Source organism: Saimiri boliviensis, chromosome 9, assembly GCF_048565385.1.
Source record: "Saimiri boliviensis isolate mSaiBol1 chromosome 9, mSaiBol1.pri, whole genome shotgun sequence".
NCBI lineage: Eukaryota > Metazoa > Chordata > Mammalia > Primates > Cebidae > Saimiri > Saimiri boliviensis.
Window position 1 is genome coordinate 98,352,508 of NC_133457.1, and position 19,995 is coordinate 98,372,502.

A 19,995-nucleotide genomic window follows, 5' to 3' on the forward strand; every position below is an offset into this window, starting at 1 on the left:
GTCTTATGCTTAAGTCTTTAATCCATCAAGAGTTAATTTTAGTGTAAGGTGTCAGAAAGGGGTCCAGTTTCTGCTTTCTGAACATGGCTAGCCAGTTTTCTCAACATCATTTATTAAACAGGGAATCCTTTCCCCATTGCTTGTCTTTGTCAGGTTTGTCAAAGATCAGATGCTTGTAGATGTGTGGCGTTGCCTCCGAGGCCTCTGTTGTGTTCCATTGGTCTATATGTCTGTTTTGGTACCAGTACCATGCTGTTTTGATTACTGTAGCCTTGTGGTATAGTTTGAAGTCAGGTTGTGTGATGCCTCCAGCTTTGTTCTTTTTGCTTAGAATTGTCTTGACTATGCGGGCTCTCTTTTGGTTCCATAAGAAGTTTAAGGTGGGCCGGGCGCAGTGGCTCACGCCTGTAATCCCAGCACTTTGGGAGGCCGAGGTGGGTGGATCACGAGGTCAAGAGATCGAGACCATCCTGGTCAACATGGTGAAACCCCGTCTCTACTAAAAATACAAAAATTAGCTGGGCATGGTGGCGCGTGCCTGTAATCCCAGCTACTCGGGAGGCTGAGGCAGGAGAATTGCTTGAACCCAGGAGGCGGAGGTTGCGGTGAGCCGAGATCGTGCCATTGCACTCCAGCCTGGGTAACAAGAGCGAAACTCCGTCTCAAAAAAAAAAAAAAAAAAAAAAAGAAGTTTAAGGTGGTTTTTTCCAGTACTGTGAAGAGGATCACAGGTCACTTGATGGGGATAGTGTTGAATCTATAAATTACTTTGGGCAGTATGGCCATTTTCACAATATTGATTCTTCCTAACCATGAGCATGGAATGTTTTTTATCTGTTTGTGTCCTCTTTTATTTCCTTAAGCAGTGGTTTATAGTTCTCCTTGAAGAGGTTCTTTACATCCTTTGTTAGTTGTATTCCTAGGTATTTTATTCTCTTTGTAGCAATTGTGAATGGCAGTTCTTTCCTGATTTGGCTCTCTTTAAGTCTGTTACTGGTATATAGGAATGCTTGTGATTTCTGCACATTGATTTTTGTATCCCGAGACTTTGATGAAGTTGCTTATCAGCTTAAGGAGATTTTGGGCTGAGACGAAGGGGTCTTCTAAATACATAATCATGTCATCTGCAAATAGAGACAATTTGACTTTTTCCTTTCCTAATTGAATACCCTTTATTTCTTTTTCTTGCCTGATGGCTCTGGCTAGAACTTCCAATACTGTATTGAATAGGAGTGGTGAGAAAGGGCATCCTCGTCTAGTGCCAGATTTCAAAGGGAATGCTTCCAGTTTTTGCCCATTCAGTATGATATTGGCTGTGGGTTTGTTGTAAATAGCTTTAATTATTTTGAGATACATTCCATCAATACCTAGTTTATTGAGAGTTTTTAGTATAAAGGGCTGTTGAATTTTGTTGAAGGCCTTCTCTGCATCTATTGAGATAAGCTTTTTTTTGATGGATAAGCTTTTTGATGTGCTGTTGCAATCGGTTTGCCTATATTTTATTGAAGATTTTTGCATCTATGTTCATCACGGATATTGGCCTAAAGTTTTCTTTTTTTGTTGAGTCTCTGCCGGGTTTTGGTATCAGGATGACTTTGGTCTCATAAAATGATTTGGGAAGGATTCCCTCTTTTTGGATTGTTTGGAATAGTTTCAGAAGGGGTGATACCAGCTCTTCTTTGTATGTCTGGTAGAATTTGTCTATTAACCCATCTGGACCTGGTCATTTTTTGGTTGGTAGGTTCTTAATTGCTGCCTCAACTTCAGCCCTTGTTATTCATCTATTCATGGTTTCGATTTCTTCCTGGTTTAGGCTTGGGAGGGTGCAAGTGTCCAGGAATTTATCAATTTCTTCCGAGTTTACTGGTTTATGTGCATATGGTTTATAGAGTTGTTTGTAGTAATCTCTGATGATGGTTTGTATTTCTGTGGAATCTGTAGTGATATCCCCTTTATTGTTTGTTATTGCATCTACTTGATTCTTCTCTCCTTTTTTATTAATCTGGCTAGTGGTCTGTCTATTTTGTTGATCTTTTCAAAAAACCAGCTCCTGGGTTAATTGATTTTTTTTTAAGTTTTTTTTGTGTCTCTATTTCCTTCAGTTCTGCTCTGATCTTAGTTATTTCTTTTGGTAAATAGATTTCCTCTAAAATGTAGAAGGTAGAGTTAAGGGAACTGAAATGAATTGAGCATCTACCATGTACTATACATATCATAGCTTGTTTAAAGCTCAAATTAGCACTGTAGAATAAGTCTCATTGCCCGCATTTTACATCTTAGGAAAGTGAAGCCAAAGAGGTTAAATAATTTGTCTGAGGTCACAGCTAGTAAGTGGCAAAGCCATAATTCAGGCTTGGAGAATGGTAGCAGAGTTCTAGTTCAGAAAATCTGTTGGATTCTGGCTCTACAAGGGCTTTAACATGGTTAAGAGACATTTCAGATTATCAGACTGCTTCAAAGCCATGGCCATTAGGCCCCCATACAGCAAGCTCTACTCCAGGGAGCTTCAGACTCTGCTTGAAATTCAATTGCATCAAATGCCTGTAGTCTTGACAGTTTAATTTTTGCACCTTAATTTCAGGCTGCTCTTCCTGATGAGAAATGTGATAGCTCAGTTGCCATAAGCAAAAGAACTCATACCAAGGAAACCCTTGCTGAGTTGGCAGCACCCTGGGAGGTAGGAATCCTTGAGGCAGAGAAGTCCACGGAGCAGGAAAATATAGAGGCCCCTTAGCTATGAAAGCACTGAAGATCTGGGAGGCCAGGCAGAGTGGTCAGAGGGATGGCCCCACAGCTGGAGGTCATCAACAGCCCAGAGTTGCATAAAAAGCAAATGTGAAGGCAGGGAATAGCTTTGGTTAGGCTGCCAAAGTCACTGAACCAAAGCCGGGATCCTGAGTTCACCGATCCTTCTTACTCAGTAATATCTACAGGTAAGTCCAAAGGGGAATTGCTTCAGGAATCTGACAGTTTAACTCTGCTGTGCTGATGCAAGGATGTCATCACCAAAGCTGGAAAGAAAATGGGCCACTGATTATGACATGATTTAATAATGAGGCCAGCTCTCATTTTTCTATTGGGAACTTGACAAGAATTCTCTAGACAGTAGACAATCCTCAAATCACTTATATATGACTTTGGAATTTGGGGTAGCTTTGACAGCAGTAGGATTTAACTTCCTTATTATGTTTAACTTGGGTTGAAAATGGACATAATTAGCAGTATTTGGGAATCCACTGATTGACGGATGAGGCACAAAGGAGAACCAATCGGTCACTTAGATATTGCCATCAATGATACACAAAGGGGGAAATGAGTCATAAATAAGTAATTCTGGTGGTAGTCTTAAGTTGGTTCTTTGTAGTATTTGGTCATAGCACTAAACTAGGCTGGGGGAAAAGATTCATGAGCCAGAATTCTGAAATCTTTGCCTTAGCTATATACCTGTTCAGAGAGAATTTCTTTTCAACCTGTCTTTTCCTTGGCCTCTAAAGTTCTTCTCAGAGAAAAAGTCAATCCCCTGCTCGAGACTAGGGCCAAGTATGTAACGTTTGTCAGTTTCATCTCTGTCCACAGTCCTAGTCACTTTAAGCTGGCCTGTCCTAGGACTGGGAATCTACTGATGATGGTTTCATCTTTCTCTTCGGAGGATGCTGAATTTCCTAAACTGCCTTTGAGAGACTCAGATATTTTATTTTGTAAACAGCAGTGAAAAATGTATGTATCCATTGCTAATGTTATCTGTACAAAATCTAGAAGAGATATTAGAATGGATACAAACATAGAATGCCTTTTGGATATGGCTGGTGAGGAGTGTTCCTTGATAGTTTGTTTTCAGTTCAGTGTAAGACACATCTGAAGCACATCACTTACTGTAAATGACCTTTAAGAGGGGAAGATACTTTGGAGTTGGTCTATCACTTGAAAATGGGGCAGGACTGTTACAAGAGTAAATATAATTATTTATCAAAATACAGATCTCCAAGTCCAAAAGGAGAGAAATAACTATTATTCATATAGTTCAGTCCTTAGAACCAGTTCTTTGCTGGTATATGGCATTTCCACATCTTGCTTAGACTTCAGGCTGAGCCTATTATTGGTTGGAGGTGGGAGATGAGGGAGTGTATTACAGAAAATCCATCTTCCCCTCAGACTCCCAGGGTCTTATTCAGATCAACTTTTTCTAAGTTCCCAATATTTATTGAGCATATTTATGTGTGCCATTCTACTCTAGTTGCCAAAGGGGATACAAAGGAGAAATTTTACACAAGGTTGTAGAGCATTTACACAAACTTGTAAAGGAGGTGAAGTTGGCCAGTTTAGTTTTTTCAGTTTACTTGTGGAACTCATTAGCCTGCTTTCAGCCCTTTTGTCTCCAGAAGCTTAGCATGTGTACTGCTGGTGGTATGTGAGATGACTTCAAGTTAAATAGAAGATGATTTTAGGTGGTAGATGGAAAGCATAAAATCATCACATTATGAAGAAGTAATTCCCTTTTTCATTTGCTTTTAAGCCTGGATTCATCTAGAATAAAGTCTCATTTGGGGTTAATATGTCATTGACATATTCCAAAACTTATTCCTTTTTAACATATTCCTTTTTAATCAAGAAAATAGATCTCAGGCCTGGAGTTTTCTTCTGGTAACAGTAGTTATTTAGAATTTACTGACACTGTTTTATTTTTTTTTTCTAGGATTATATTCTCTTTGTGACAAATGACACTAACATGCTATAAATTTTCCGATTTACACAAATATATTTCAGTTTTGGAAAAGTTAGTTGATTTAAAGAAAAATATTGAGTAAATAATAATATAGGTGGCTTCAGGATATGCAGACCCTGGAGAAGTCACACCGATCAACAGTCTGAGAAACTCAAGGGAGCATTTGAATAGGTGCACAATAACACGTATAACACAGGGAAACTCTGAAATGCTATGGGAAGAAGTACGTTCAGAGTGGGCGAGACCAATTGAAGGAAGTGGGGACTGTACCAAAGGAGTCACCTCATTGCATTTATCTCTGCCCTGCATTCTACCCTTCTGTCTGTATTACAGGCCTCCTTGTAGGGCCAGGTCAGCCTTCATGTCTCCCACCAACCCCAGTCACTCAGAAAGTAGCAAGTATTCTCGCTGCCTTATTTCTGTCTGTGGAAAGGATGTCTGTCTTCCCAGTTGGTGGTCCTTCCTCAGCTCAGTCTAGTGGACTGCTGCCTGTAGGACACGCGGAGGCAGGCAGGCTGCACTTGCTTCTTGCAGCGCCCCTTGTAGAGCTTTTGTCAGGTCTGCCACTGTCCTGCAACAGCATTTCTAACCCAGCGCCACAGACCAGCTATGCTTTTCACCAAGAGTCTAGGCAAGACAAGTCCTCTTAGGAGTCATTCCGTGTCATGCTAACCTGGGGCTTCAAGCCTACTCCTGGAAATCACTATCCTCCGTGACACTGTATCAGGGTCCCACCTACTGCCTGTCCGATGGATCAGATTTCTTGTAGTATTGCCATTATCCCAGTCATACCTGGTTTCACCAGGTTTTTTACAGAACCTCTGAGATGAGAATTAAGATAATGAGTATGAAAGCAGTTGAGAATCTAACTCCAAAGTTCCAGATATGTAAGGTGATATCACCAAACCTTTCCTAGCCCACTCCAGAGTTTAGTCCTTGGAACTCAGCCCTTGTCTCTGTTTCCATTTTCCCTGGGTGATCTCATCTGTTCCCCTGGTTTTAATTACTACATATATGATAACACTCCTGTCTGCATGTCTAGTTTAGACCTCTCTCCAGAACTTTAGATTTTTATTTTGACAGATTCCTAGATATCTGTATTTCAGTGTATTCCACAGATACTTCAGAGTAAACAGAACTCACCCCCTTCCTCACTAAGGCTTGCTCTTCCTTCAGAATTCTGTATCTCATCAGGTTTACGGATGAGTCTCTAAAGAGCTCCAGCTGGAAGAAACACACCCATCCCATACAGTCTTCTGTCCATACCAAGTACAGAGCCGAGCTCTGGTGTGGCCACCTGGGGGCAGTGCAGACTTGGGGATGTGTTTCAAAGCAAGATTTGGGGCATCCCAATCCTGAGCAGTCCCAGTCCTGCAGGCAACTTCTGCCCAGCTTCCTTTCCTCCTTTTTTCAGGGAATGTCTTTGTCTGAGTCCACCTTTCACTCCGGCTCCCATTGCATGGTAAGGGAGGGACTGGAATGGGGCCCAAGTGCAAGGCTCCCTCACGGAGCAGCATGCACACCCATATGCACATATCCTTCAAACTCCTGAGAGGCACAGTTAAGCAAACCAAGCTTGATACTTCTTTGAGCCAGGAAACCTAAATACTTTAAAGGAAAGTGTGGAGGCTGATGTTCAACACTGCTAGCAGGTATTACTTTCTTCTCTGGCATACAGGTGGTGACAATGTCACATTTCTTTAGTTTTCTAAATTAAATACCCTTGGCTTCCATCCAACAACGAATAGTAAATCCAATCTTGGTCCTTTATCAGAAACCTACACATATTGAGAGGAAGATGTCTGTTAGTCGAGGGTGTCTGCCACCTTTGGTGTTCTTTGCCCAAAATGATGGTCTATTCTAGGACCCTTTTTCCAGTCCTCGCTATGGCTTGGAGACCTCTGCTGAGGCTTTGGATCTGCAGTGCCTTTGCTCACCTCCCTGAGCACACAGTCATCCCCATTCAAGACTTTCTGGTCCTAGGAGTCTGTGGGAGGCCTGGAGTAGGACCTGGCCACAAAAAGAGGCCTTAGTGCTCCTCAGCACCATGCCCTCAAAGCCAGACCCAGAAATTCTCTTCTGCCCTCTTCTAATCCTACAAACCCTTCTTCCTCTCAGGCAAAACCATTTTATTGCCTCTGAGACTCTGGGTTGATTTTTAAAAACAAAAGCTCATTGATTTCTTCCTTCCTTCCTTTCTTTTTTTTTCCTTTATTTTATTTATTTATTTATTTATTTATTTGGAGACAGAGTTTCGCTCTTGTTGCCTAGGCTGGAGTGCAATGGCACAATCTCAGCTCACCACAGCCTCTGCCTCCCCGGTTCAAGCAATTCTCCTGCCTCAGCCTCCTGAGTAGCTAGGATTACAGGTGTCTGCCACCAAGCCTGGCTAGCTTTTTGTTGTTGTGGTTGTGGTTGTTGTTTTTGAGACAGAGTCTCACTCTTGTTACCCAGGCTGGAGTGCAATGGCACGATCTCGGCTCACCGCAACCTCCGCCTCCTGGGTTCAGGCAATTCTCCTGCCTCAGCCTCCTGAGTAGCTGGGATTACAGGCACGCGCCACCATGCCCAGCTAATTTTTTGTATTTTTAGTAGAGACGGGGTTTCACCATGTTGACCAGGATGGTTTCGATCTCTTGACCTCGTGATCCACCTGCCTCTCTGTTCTTTAACACAACAAGAAACAAACACACATACACACCCACACACAGGAAAGCTGCCAGTTGTTTTGTTTTCTATCATTTAGGCTCCAGTCCCACAGGGCAAGAATCTTTTGTTCCTTGTATTACAGCTGCTGCTGAGTAAATGTCATATTGGGAACATATTGCAGTCACTGCTCCTGTTTTCCAGACACTGTTCACCAAGCAGGCACCATTTGGCCCCCAGGGGTGAGGCTAGGATGCAAAGCTAAAGACTCAGTCCATTAGTAACAAAGCCATTTGCCTGCTGGGTCCAGACAACCATATGGAAGACCAGCCTGTTCATTCATTCAGCAAAAGCACCTACTGTGTGCCAGGTGCTGTGGACATAGCGGTGAAGAAGTCCAATATAAATCCTGTCCTTAGAAAGCTTATGTATGGTCCAGTGACCCATGGCCATTGCCCTTGTTAGAGGGTAGAACCCTTATTACCATATGTGGTCTAGTCCCTCAGACTATGTATCAGTTTTGTTTTTTCTTTAGAGATGGGCTCTTGCTATGTTGCCCAGGCTGGTCTCAAACTCCTGGTCTCAATCAATCCTCCTGCCTCAGCCTTCCAAAGTTCTGGGATTACAGAAATGAGTGGATGGACCCAGCCAGTTCTTGCTTTTGTTTTTTGTTTGTTTTGAGAAGGAGTCTCAGCTGGGCGCGATGGCTCACACCTGTAATCCCAGTACTTTGGGAGGTCGAAGTGGGTGGATCCCGCCGTCAAGAGATTGAGACCAGCCTGGCCAACATGGTGAAACCCCATCTCTACCAACAATACAGAAATTAACTGGGTGTGGTGGCACATGCCTGTAGTCCCAGCTACTCAGGAGGCTGAAGCAGGAGAAACACTTGAACTGGGGAGGCAGAGGTTGCAGTGAGCTGAGATCGTGCCACTGCACTCCAGCCTGGCAGAGTGAGACTCCATCTCAAAAAAAAAAGATAAGGAGTTTCACTCTGTCACTCAGGCTGGAGTGCAGTGGTGCAATCTTGTCTCACTGGAGCCTCCACCTCCGAGGTTCAAGCTATCCTCCAACCTCAGCCTCCCAAGTAGCTGGGACTCCAGGACTCAAGAGATACTCGTGTGTGAGTAGCTGGGATTACAGGCATGCACCACCACTAATTTTTGTATTTTTAGTAGAGACATGGTTTTGCCACGTTGGCCAGGCTGGTCTCGAACTCCTGGCCTCAAGTTATCCACCTGCCTCTGCCTCCCAAAGTGCTGGGATTACAGGTGTGAGCCACCGCACCCCAGCTCCTTCTCCTTTTCAGAATTCCTCCTCAAGCCTAAGGTGCTAAGAGCATTGTCCTGGGCCTCTCAAAACTCTGCTGTTCTAATGACCAGAATTGAAACTCACATTTGTGACTCAGAGTTATTTATGGTTGTTGTTATGAGAATCTGGGACCGCCATCTCTAACACCATTATTCATTCTATTTCTGTCTCACACACACAGGGTAAACTCTGACTTAGGAAGATTTGCCTTACCTTTGTAGCCATTGAGTCAGGATCATTTCTTCCTGAAGGGCGTAGCCTTAAACTTGTGCCCAAAGTTCTCATAGTGTGGCCTTCAACAGATGAAGAGATGCATAGGGTGAGGTATGGGAAGGGGTGCAGAGTTTCCGCATCCTCCCTGGGCATGCCACCTTCTAGGAACCCCAGCATGTTTGGCTATCAGGAAGCTCTCTGAAGCCTGTCCTCTTGGGTTTGTATAGAGGCTTCATTACATAGGCATGATTGATTAAACCATTGGCCATTGGTGATCAGCTTCACCTTCAGCCTCTCTCTCCTCCCCAGAGGTTGGGGGTTGGAGCTGAAAGTCCCAACCCCTAATCATGCCTTCGCCCTTGTGGTGACCAGCATTCTGAAGCCTTCAGTCAATATTAGCAAGTAAGATAGCACTTCCAAGATTCCAAGGATTTTAGGAGTTGTATGTATGCCAGGATACAGAGACGAAGATCAAATATATATTTCACTATAGTATACTTACAAAGTCTGTAATGTGGGAGGCATCAAGGATATAGTTGCTAGAGGGGCAAAATTCACAACTGGCCACTCTAAGAGGGCTGCACTCTGGGCTTATTCCAAAGCTGCCTTCGACCCTGAAAATTCTGTGACATAATCCAAAGCAATGGTTTTCCAAGTTTTTTATTTTAAAGAGAGGTAACTTTTCCTCAGTTGAAATCTTTCTTTTTTTTTTTTCTTTTCTTTATAACCTAGGATTCTTCCAGTGAGAAGCTCAGCTGAAATCTTTTTTTTTTTTTTTTTTTTTTTTGGCTGGAGTGCAATGGCACCATCTGGTTTCACTACAACCTCCATCTCCCAGGTTCAAGCGATTCTCTTGTCTCAGTCTCCCAAGTAGCTGGGATTACAGGCGCATGCTACCACACTCAGCTAATTTTTATATTTTTAGTAGAGTTTCATCATATTGGTCAGGCTGGTCTCAAACTCCTGGCCTCAGGTGATCCACCCACCTCTGCCTCCCAAAGTGCTAGGATTATAGGCATGAGCCACTGCGCCCGGCCTGCTCAGCTGAAATCTTAAGGGGGAACGTCATTATGTAATACACATTAAAGCAGTTTGTTTGTTTGTTCATTTGTTTGTTTGAGACAGAGTCTTGCTCTGTTGCCAAGCTGGAGTGCAGTGGTGCAATCTCGGCTCACTGCAACCTCCACTTCCGAGGTTCAAGCTATTTGGGAGGCTGAGCCAGGAGGATCACTTGAGCCCAGGAGTTCAAGGTTGCAGTGAGCCATAATTGTGGCATTGTACTCCAGCCATGCCACTTCGACTCTTTAAAAGAGTCAGGTTGTCCAAATTCCTGTTCCAGCACTGCCTCTCACTTGCTATATGACCATGGGCAAAGTCTCCTCCCAACTGCATCATGAAGAGACTGGACAAGGCAGAGTCTTGGGCAAATCCAGTCCCTTCATGGGGCAGCTGGGAGGGGACTTGGCCCAAGTTCTCTGTTTTCTTTTCTCTGTTGTTTTTCTATAACCTGGTGCCTTCAATGTCTTCTCCTCTATGGTGAGACTCAGAATTGTCAGACAGCAACCTATTGAGATGGGTTTAAGGAAAGAAGATAACTTTCTGAGGGATTCATTTCACTAAAAAGGGGCTACATCCGTTTAGTATAAAACATGTCTAGATTCAGCTACTCAAATATTCTCTGGAATGTGTCACTCTCTCTCAATTGTGTTGGCTTCATCTTTTTTTGAGATGAGGGCTTGCTCTGTCACCCAGGCTGGAATCCAGTGGTACAATTGCTCACTGCAACTGCCACCTCCCAGTTCAATAGATTCTCCTGCCTCAGCCTCCAGAGTAGCTGGGATTACAGGCATGCACCACCATGCCTGGCTAATTTTTGTTGTTGTTGTTGTTGCTATTTAGTAGAGACAAGGTTTCATCATGTTGGCCAGGCTGGTTTCAAACTCCTGACCTCAGGTATCTGCCTACCTTGGCCTCCCAAAGTGCTGGGATTACAGGTGTAAGCCACCATGCCTAGCCTGTGTTGACTTCATCCTAAGGCAAGCTGGCCTTCATGGGTGCAAAGGAACAGCTACAGGCTCACATTCCTTCCAATCCTGGCAGCCGCACTGAAGAGAGTACCTTTTCTTCATTTTCAAGATAGCTGGGTCTCTTTTATAGCTGCCACCTCAACCTACTGTGCAACAGGTACAGAGGCCAGTTCTACACTTGGTATGCAGCAGCAGCATTGGGCAACTCTGGGGAAGGTGTTAAAATATACATTATAAGGTCTCACACCAGACCTACAGAATCAGGACTGGGGTTGGGGCCCAGCAATCTGTGTTAATAAGCCTTCCAGGTGGTTCTGAGGCTTGCTCAAGTTTAAGAACCACTGGGTTACAGAACAGGCTTTAGGGGAATACATACAGACCAGCAGTTAGTAGGAAAATCAGGCACAGGTGTGGGTGGATACTCTAGGGAGGCACCCACCTGTTTCTCTCCCTTGTACTAGGGCAAGTATGAGAACACTGAGCATGGGTGATCAGACTATTATGATGCGAGGCAGTGTAAATTTAGGCACCAATGACCTATGGGAGTTGTCAGGAAAAACCCACCACCCAGCACCTGGAGGTCTTCAGAACCCTTGGAAGGATGTAACTCCTCACACCAGGGAGCAGCAGCCTCTAGTCTTGGGGGAATCTGAGTCTAAGAAGCCCACAGAGTGAATCCTAGGTCACTCTTGCACCACACCAGATTTCCAGCAAAAGTCCTAAAGTCCTGGGATTGAGTCCAGACCAACTTGAGCCACATGTCTGTCTTTGAGCCAATTTAGAGAAGTGATCAATGTGGAACTGATTGAAGCTTGGATCACTGCGCACCGCTGCCTCTATCATTTCAAGCAGGTTTCCTAGCTCGGTCCCCTGGGCTAGTCCTGAGTAGGTCTCAGGGATGAGAATCTGAATTCCTGGGGTTTCCTGGAACCTCAGACTCCCAAAGCAGAGGTATCCTGAGAGCGACTTCCTAGAGTTCTCACTGGCATTATCAGTCCCTGTGATCCTTCCTGGGTTTCAGTCCATGCTACTTCCAGGCCCTCTAAGCTCATTACTTCTGAACTGAAAAGGGATTCCAGCACCTCTATCCTAGCAGACCCCTCCAACCATAGCCAGTCATACAGAGATGGGCACCGGGCTTGGTGTGCAGGGAAGAGCCCTGACATGGACTCAGGCAGGACACCCCGACATATAGAGTGACCCTGGATAAGTCACTTCTCTGGGCCTCCATTTCTCCATATACAAATCCTGGGGTCTGCTTCATGACTCTAAGCTTCTCCCCTAGTTCTATGATTTCTCTAATTTTCTAATTTCCTAAGTATCCTAAATTCCCTGCTCTCAAAACAGTTCCCTTCCACCACCTGGTGTCTGACACAGCCCTTAAAACTCTGCATAAAACTCCTCACTAATGTTCTATCATTTGAGCCTCAAGACAGCCATCTGAAGTAGGTATTTCTGTCCCTGCGGCTAACATAGTGAGTCAGCAGCAGACTCAGGCCTCCTCCTCTAAAGTTCAGTCCACTGCTCCATAAACAGCCACCTTCCGCCTATCTCACAGGCCTCATCTTCCCATCTCTCTTTCCTGGAAAAAAAATCCAGCCAGGGGTAGGCCTGGATACTGCAGGACCCTCGGCCAATTCCTTTGTTCCCCATGAAGCTTTGATGGGGAAATCCCAGATTATCAGGAGTGGGGGCGTTGCGGGTAGAGCAGGAGACACATCATCCTTCACTGTGGGTACCTGGTCAGTGTCACACGTGACAGATTAGCAGATCTGAGATCAGAGGGAAGTCTGAGACCAGATATGAAGGGCTGTGTTTACTACAAAATAAAAGATTCTGAGAACTGACAGGACATCATCTAACAGGGAAGGAAAAGGCTGGGATAACAGAAACCAGAACCCCTGGAAGAAGGGAGGTTGGGGGCTACATGGGGTCTGGCAGGAGGAAGCATTCTGATAGCACTTCCCATGTCTGGGAGGAGACACCCTAGAGGAAAGGGAGGGTGCACACGTGCAGGCCAGCTGCTGTGCAGAAGGTGTTCAACCTCTCTGGCTGACACAAACAGCAGCCTCTCCTTTTTTCTACTGCGAAATCATTGTCCCAGCAGCCGCCCCAGTAGAGTAACTGAGGCAGGGCTCTGGGTAGCCCTCTGGGTTACAGTTCCAGAGTTCCTGATCCAGTGTTGGGGAATCTGAAACCAGGCTCCCTTCCTAAACCTGGCCTTGCTGGTGTGGAAAGGGCTTGGATTTTGGTCTAAGTCCTACCACATACAAAAGTCAGCTCTCGCTCATGGGTCCTCTCAGAGCCTCAGACATGGGAATTCAAGTCTCTATGAGGAATAAATAAGACCATACCTAAGTCCAGGTGAGGTGGCTCAAGTCTGTAATCCCAGGACTTTGGGAAGCCAAAGCAGGCAGATCACCTGAGGTCAGGAGTTTGAGACCAGCCTGGCCAACATGGTGAAACGCTGTCTGTACTAAAAATACAAAACTTAGCTGGGCATGGTGATGGGCACCTGTAATCCCAGCTACTTGAAAGGCTGAGGCATAAGAATCGCTTGAACCCATTAGGTGCAGGTTGCAATGAGCTGAGATCATGCCACTGCACTCCAACCTAGGCGACAGAGCGAGATTCCATCTCAGAAAAAAAAAATACTGCAAACAAGGCCTTCCTTATGTCACTCAGGTGCATTTGCACTCAAACAGAAGAGGTGGAGTTATGATGCCAAATACAGGCAAGGAAGGGCCAAGCATGAGCTTACATAAAGTCGACCTGTGGGGAATGGTCAGCCTCAACCTCTCTACCTCATGATCCCTTATTTCTTTCTCGACTCTAAATAAGAAGGAATACTAAAGAGAGCCCAACCCCAGCCACTGCCTTCTGCCAAAACATCATGCCTGAAGTGAAACGGTTCTCATTTAGATACTTCACATTTGTCTCAGATGAGACCGTGGCCCTGGACTCGGACCAACCTGAGTTGGACTTCAGGTGTTACATCCCTGTATGATCTTGGATCAGGTCATTTGGCCTAACTCCCCATTAGTTAAATATGGTGGTAATACTACCTTAGAGTCAAAGTCTTGAGAATACACAACATATAAGCAACAATTGTGGAAGATTCAATTAAGCGGGGACTTCCCAGGAGTCTGTATGGCTCAGAGATTAAAACAAAGGTCTCTGCCAGGCCAGGTGGTTCTCACCTGTAGTCCCAACACATTGGGAAACCAAGGCAGGAAGATCGCTTAAACCATGTTAGAGACCAGCGTGGGCAAAATAGCGAGACCTTAACTCTATTAAAAATAATTTCAAAAAAAGATTTCATCCTGGTGTTCAAGGCCTCTCCCTCCTGACTCAGGGTACCTGTCCAGTCCTCCATAGCTCCTTCTACATCACAGCCAAACAACTCTTCCCATATTCCCTCACTCAGACTCTTGCTTAAACTGTCTGCTGCCTGGAGTACCCTTGGCTTTAACTTCTCCTACTAAAAATCTTCAGTTCTTTCAAAATCCAGCAAAAGCACCACCTCTTCTTGGATGCCTTTCTCCTACTGTTGCCAGACACTGAACTCTAAAACTGAGCAGAAAAGCTGGGCACAGTGGCTCACACCTGTAATCCCAGAACTTTGGGAGGCAGAGGCGGACAGATTACCTGAGCTCAGGAGTTCGAGACTAGCCTGGCCACCATGGCAAAACTTCATCTCTACTAAAAACATCAAAATTAGCCAGGAGTGGTGGCAGACTCCTGTAATTCAGCTACTCGGGAGACTGAGGCAGGAGAATCACTTGAACCTGGGAGCAGAGGTTGCAGTGAGCCAAGATCGCACTGCACTTCAGCCTGGGCAACAGAGTGAGACTTTGCCTCAAAAATATAAATAAATAAACAAACAAATAAAACTGAGCAGAAAAAGGAAAGTGCCAGGAGATGGCAAAACTGTCTGTGTACCTGCCTTCACCTTTTAGTTTGAGATCCTAGCCAGCTGGGATCAGATCTGAAACATCACAGCATGTCCTTCAGGCCTTCCATTCAGTGAGTGGATGGCCCTTAGGACAGTCTCCAATTAAGGAGGGCTCTTATTTTTCTTTGATTTTCAAGATCAGAACAGGGGTTCATTAAATGATTATTTAGGCAAATAGGAGGAAGTCCAACTTCCCATCTGCCTTCCTATGACTCAAATCATGATGAGGCTTCTTGTGTGACTTCAGGAAAGTCACCTCTATAAATCTGAATTCTTGTCTATGAAATTAAGATAATAATATTACTAAGATTGTTGTGGTATAAAGTAAATCAACTGCAGAGCCACTGGCACCCAATATGTGTGCAATAAATAGTAGTTCCCCCAAGGCACACTGGATTAATCCAAAGAAAAGTATAAATGGGGAGGAAAAAATTGAATAGAACCAAAAAATAAGGTAGAGGAAACAAATACAGAGATTACAATAATTATAAGTGATTCATCTACTAAATGACAGTCTCAGGTTAAAAACAGTTTACAAAATACATGTCTGAAAAGATGAGAGTTCCCTCTTTAGGCTGGGTGCGGTGGCTCACATCTGTAATCCCAGCACTTTGGGAGGCTGAGGCAGGCAGATGACTTAAGCTCAGGAGTTCAAGACCAGCCTGGCCAACATGGCAAAACCCCATCTCTACTAAAAATACAAAAAAAAATTAGCCAAGTGTGATCTCAGCTACTCGGGAGGCTGAGGATTACTTGAGCCCGGAAGGTGGAGGTTTCATTGACCCAACTGCACCACTGCACTCCAGCCTAGGCAACAGAGCAAGACTCCATCTCAAAAAAAAAAAAAAAAAGAGTTCCCTCTTCATGTTTCCCATTCTTTGAAGCCTAAGGACCACCTGCAGCCCTTGCACTGCAGACAAACCTAGTCAGTGCTTCATCAGTTCATGACTATAAGCCCTTATTCATGGCATAAAATGGTGGCAAGTGGATTATCTATAAAATAAAGGCTCAAAATTCTTTTAGGCACCAAGATTTTTATTTACCCACATTCCTGCTTTCTTTTAACATTATAAACATTATAGGCCAAACTATTCTCTTTTTGATCCAGGGTTGTGATAGAAACCATCTGGTTACAAAGTGGTGGCAGAGCTATGACCGCTTTTATGTTTTCCTGGCCCCTCTCAACCTGTCACTTTTCTGTTCTTTCTCAGTTGCCTCTTAAGTCTATTCTAACCCCTATAAAACAAGGACTAAAAGTACTAACCTCATTGTTATGAGGTTTAAGAGAAGGCCCAGCACTAAGCCAGGCCTTGAGGAAAATTCAAACAACAGTTCCTCTTTGCCCTTCAGTATACTTCTTTCTCATCTATCTGTCATGCGCTTAGGAATCACTGGACCTGTAAACCAAGCACACAGGTCTAAGCCCACAGACCAGGTGAAGGCCTCGATGGCAAAATATACATGGGCTTTGTGACTCCACTACTGATTTCAAGGCTAAGGAGGGTGAGCAGTTCCAAGACCACTGAGCTCATGGTTCTCATGGCTGGTACCTCCATCATGACCAGGGCTTGAGGAGGGGCCTCTCAGTTCCCACTGCCACACCTGGAACAGTATGAGAGCTGCAGCAGAGGCCAAAAACTCAGTGACCAGCCCCAGAGTCCATGGGGGACACTGACAAACCAATCACAAAGTTGGTGCCGTTTGTTCTTAGGGAGGAGAGGCAGGGCCTGGGCAAGGACAGCAGCTGGAAGGCGAAGCGCAGACCTGGCTCTCAGTAGCGGTAGTGATCCGGCTTGAAGGGGCCATCACGGGACATGCCCAGGTACTGAGCCTGCTTCTCTGTCAGCTGAGTCAACTTCACGTTCAGCTTGCCCAGGTGGGCTTCAGCCACTGCCTCATCCAGCTGGGAAGAAACAAAGGAAGACCAAGAATCAGTGCCATGCTCTGGGACCCCTACATGTGTCTGGCTGCCAATAGAGGCAGAAGTGTTCTGTTGAGGTATTTGCCATGTGTGATACTCACGTTAACCCATTCTATCCTCACACCTAGACTCAGTTAATATGTTGTTTTGGCTGCCCAGCCCCCCTCAAAAGGGAACCATGCTACACCCTCCCCTCCATGTAGCCCTGACATCAATTACATCAATTATATATATCTCCTTCCTCATTCTTCAACCCAAGGAGCTAACCAAAACACTTCTGTGGAATTGGTCTATGGACAGGACATATTTTCCATGATAGGTAGAGACAACGTGCTCCAATCCCACTGGGATTCCTAAACAGGGAAGGGTGTGTATCAGTCTCAGCTCACCAGTCGTAAGTCTATTTCACAAGTGAAATGAAGGCAGATCCAAGAGATGGAAAGACAGAGCTATTACAACACTGAATCCTAGGTTTCCAGTGTTTGGATCCAAGAATAAAGCTTTTTTGGATTAAACTGGTTCCTTTTATGACTAAAATGTATCTATAAGTTATTTGATACTCCTTTCTTTAAGAATTAGAGCCTTGGGAGAGAGATCCAAGATGGCCATTTAGCAGCAGCTCAGGATTGCAGCTCCCAGTGAAGGTGCAGGAAGTGAGTGGACGCCAGACTTTCAGACGAATTTTTGTTGCCCACAGACCAGGAGATTCCCAGAGGAGGAGCCCCACGGGTCGCCAGCACAACTCTTTTGGCTGGCGCAGCTGTTTTGCCGGCGTCCTGGCATGGTGGTTCTCAGTGCAGAGTATGCGGGATTGGGTGCCCTTTTAGTTGGTGTTTGGAGCTTCGGGAAGGCAGAGTCACACATTCAGCTGATTGAAAAGGGGACTGAAGCGGGGAGCCACACCAGGAGATTCCTGGGCAGAAAAGCACCACGAATCTCAGTGTTGCTGGCATGCCCCACGGGAAATTGCATAAATCCCGGAGCCTTTTCAGCGGGCCACTGGGCACCTGGGAGAGAACTAACCGTTCAATTAGGAAAAGAGAAAAAGGGGACTCTGAGGCAGGGAGCCAGGTGATCGGGCTTGGCTGGTCCCACCCTCACAAAAAAACAGCAATTGGAAGCGCTAATGGTTGAGAGTTTCACAGCAGGCACAGCTGAACCCGGAAAGGTCCAGCTCTGTCAGGGAGGGGCATCTGCTGAAGGAAAACAAAGAAACAGAAATAACACCATCACCAACAAACTGGACGTCCACTCAGAGACCCAATCTGAAAGTCAGCAATTACAAAGACAACAGGTGGATAAATCCACAAAGATGGGAAGAAACCAGTGCAATAAAGGCTGAAAACATCTGAAATCAGAATGCCTCTCCTCCATCAGAGGGTCGCAGCTCCTCATCAGTAAGGGAACAAGGCCTGATGGAAAATGAGTGTGATGAATTGTCAGAATCAGGCTTCAGAAGGTGGATAATAAGAAACTTCTGTGAGCTAAAAGAACCTGTTCTAACCCAATGCAAAGAAACTAAGAACCTTGAAAAAAGGTTTGATGAAATGCTAATGAGAACAGACAATTTAGAGAGGAATATAAGTGAATTAATGGAGCTGAAAAACACAATACGAGAAATTCGCAAAGTATGCACAAGTTTTAACAGTCGAATTGACCAAGCAGAAGAAAGGATATCAGAGGTCGAAGACCAACTCAATGAAATAAAATGAGAAGACAAGATAAGAGAAGAACGGGTAAAAAGGAATGAGCAAAGTCTCCAAGAAATATGGGACTATGTGAAAAGACCTAATCTACATTTAAGACCTAATCAGGTACACATTCAGGTGTACCTGAATGTGACAAAGAGAATTAATCCAAGCTGGAAAATATTCTTCAGGATATTATTCAGGAAAACTTTCCCAATCTAGCAAGGCAGGACAATCAACTCCAGGTAATGCAGAGAACACTACAAAGATATTCCTCAAGAAGAGCAACCCCAAGGCACATAATCATCAGATTCACCAGGGTTGAAATGAAGGAGAAAATGCCAAAGGCAGCTAGAGAGAAAGGTCAGGTTACCTATAAAGGGAAGCCTATCAAACTCACAGCAGATCTCTCAGCAGAAACCCTACAAGCCAGAATAAAGTGGGGAGTCAATATTCAACATCCTTAAAGAAAAGAACTTTCAACCCAGAATTTTATATCCAGCCAAACTAAGCTTCATAAGTGAAGGGAAAATAAAATCTTTTGTGAACAAGCAAGTACTCAGAGATTTCATCACCACCAGGCCTGCTTTACAAGAGCTTCTGAAAGAAGCACTACACATAAAACAACCATTATCGGCCATTCCAAAAATATACCAAAAGGTAAAGAGCATCAACATAATGAAGAATCTATATTAACTAATGGGCAAAACAGCCAGCTAGCATTAAATGGCAGTATTAAACTCACATATATTAATATTAATCCTAAATTTAAATCAACTAAATGCCCTAATCAAAAGACACAGACAGGCAAATTGGATAAAAAGCCAAAACCCATCTGTATGCTGCATCCAGACCCATCTCACATGCAAGGATACACAAAGACTCAAAACAAAGGGATGGAGGAAGATTTACCAACCAAATGGAGAGCAAAAAAATAAATAAAATAAAAAGCAGGAGTTGCAATTCTCGCCTCTGATAAAATAGACTTTAAAGCAACAAAGATCAAAAGAGGCAAAGAAGGACACTACATAATGGTAAAAGGATCAATGCAGTAAGAAGAGCTAACGATCCTAAATATATACGCACCCAATACAGGAGCACCCAGATACATAAGGCAAGTTCTTAATGACTTATAAAGAGACTTAGACTCCCACACAATAATAGTAGGAGACTTTAACATCACATTGTCAATATTAGATCAACGAGACAGAAGATTAACAAGGATACCCAGGACTTGAACTCAGACCTGGAACAAGTAAACTTAATAAACATTTATAGAACTCTCCACCCCAAATCCACAAAACATACATTCTTCTCAGTACCACATCACACCTACTCTAAAAGTGACTACATAATTGGAAGTAAATCACTCCTCAGTAATTGCATAGCATTTCACAGGTTCAAATAAAATATTGGTTGGCTGCTTGTTTGTTATTTTCCTCCCTTATTCCTTTCTGTCTCCATTGTTAAGCACAATTATTGGCATTAAAGAGGTTTTTAATACCGATTTT

The 19,995-nt window shown here is 44.3% G+C and overlaps 1 protein-coding gene across 2 annotated transcripts in view; it reads right to left on the reverse strand.

Annotated features, from left to right (window-relative positions):
• Positions 1 to 19,995, reverse strand: part of AHCY (adenosylhomocysteinase) — a 54,427-nt gene that overhangs the window by 14,241 nt on the left and 20,191 nt on the right. The window contains exon 10 of one of the 2 annotated variants that reach the window (XM_003932046.4): positions 8,894 to 16,778. In XM_003932046.4, coding sequence (XP_003932095.1) covers positions 16,647 to 16,778 — 132 coding nt within the window. In that variant the 3' untranslated portion in view covers positions 8,894 to 16,646. Of the gene's footprint in view, positions 1 to 8,893; positions 16,779 to 19,995 lie in introns of those variants that run through there. The other variant, XM_010342688.3, reaches the window with a different exon arrangement.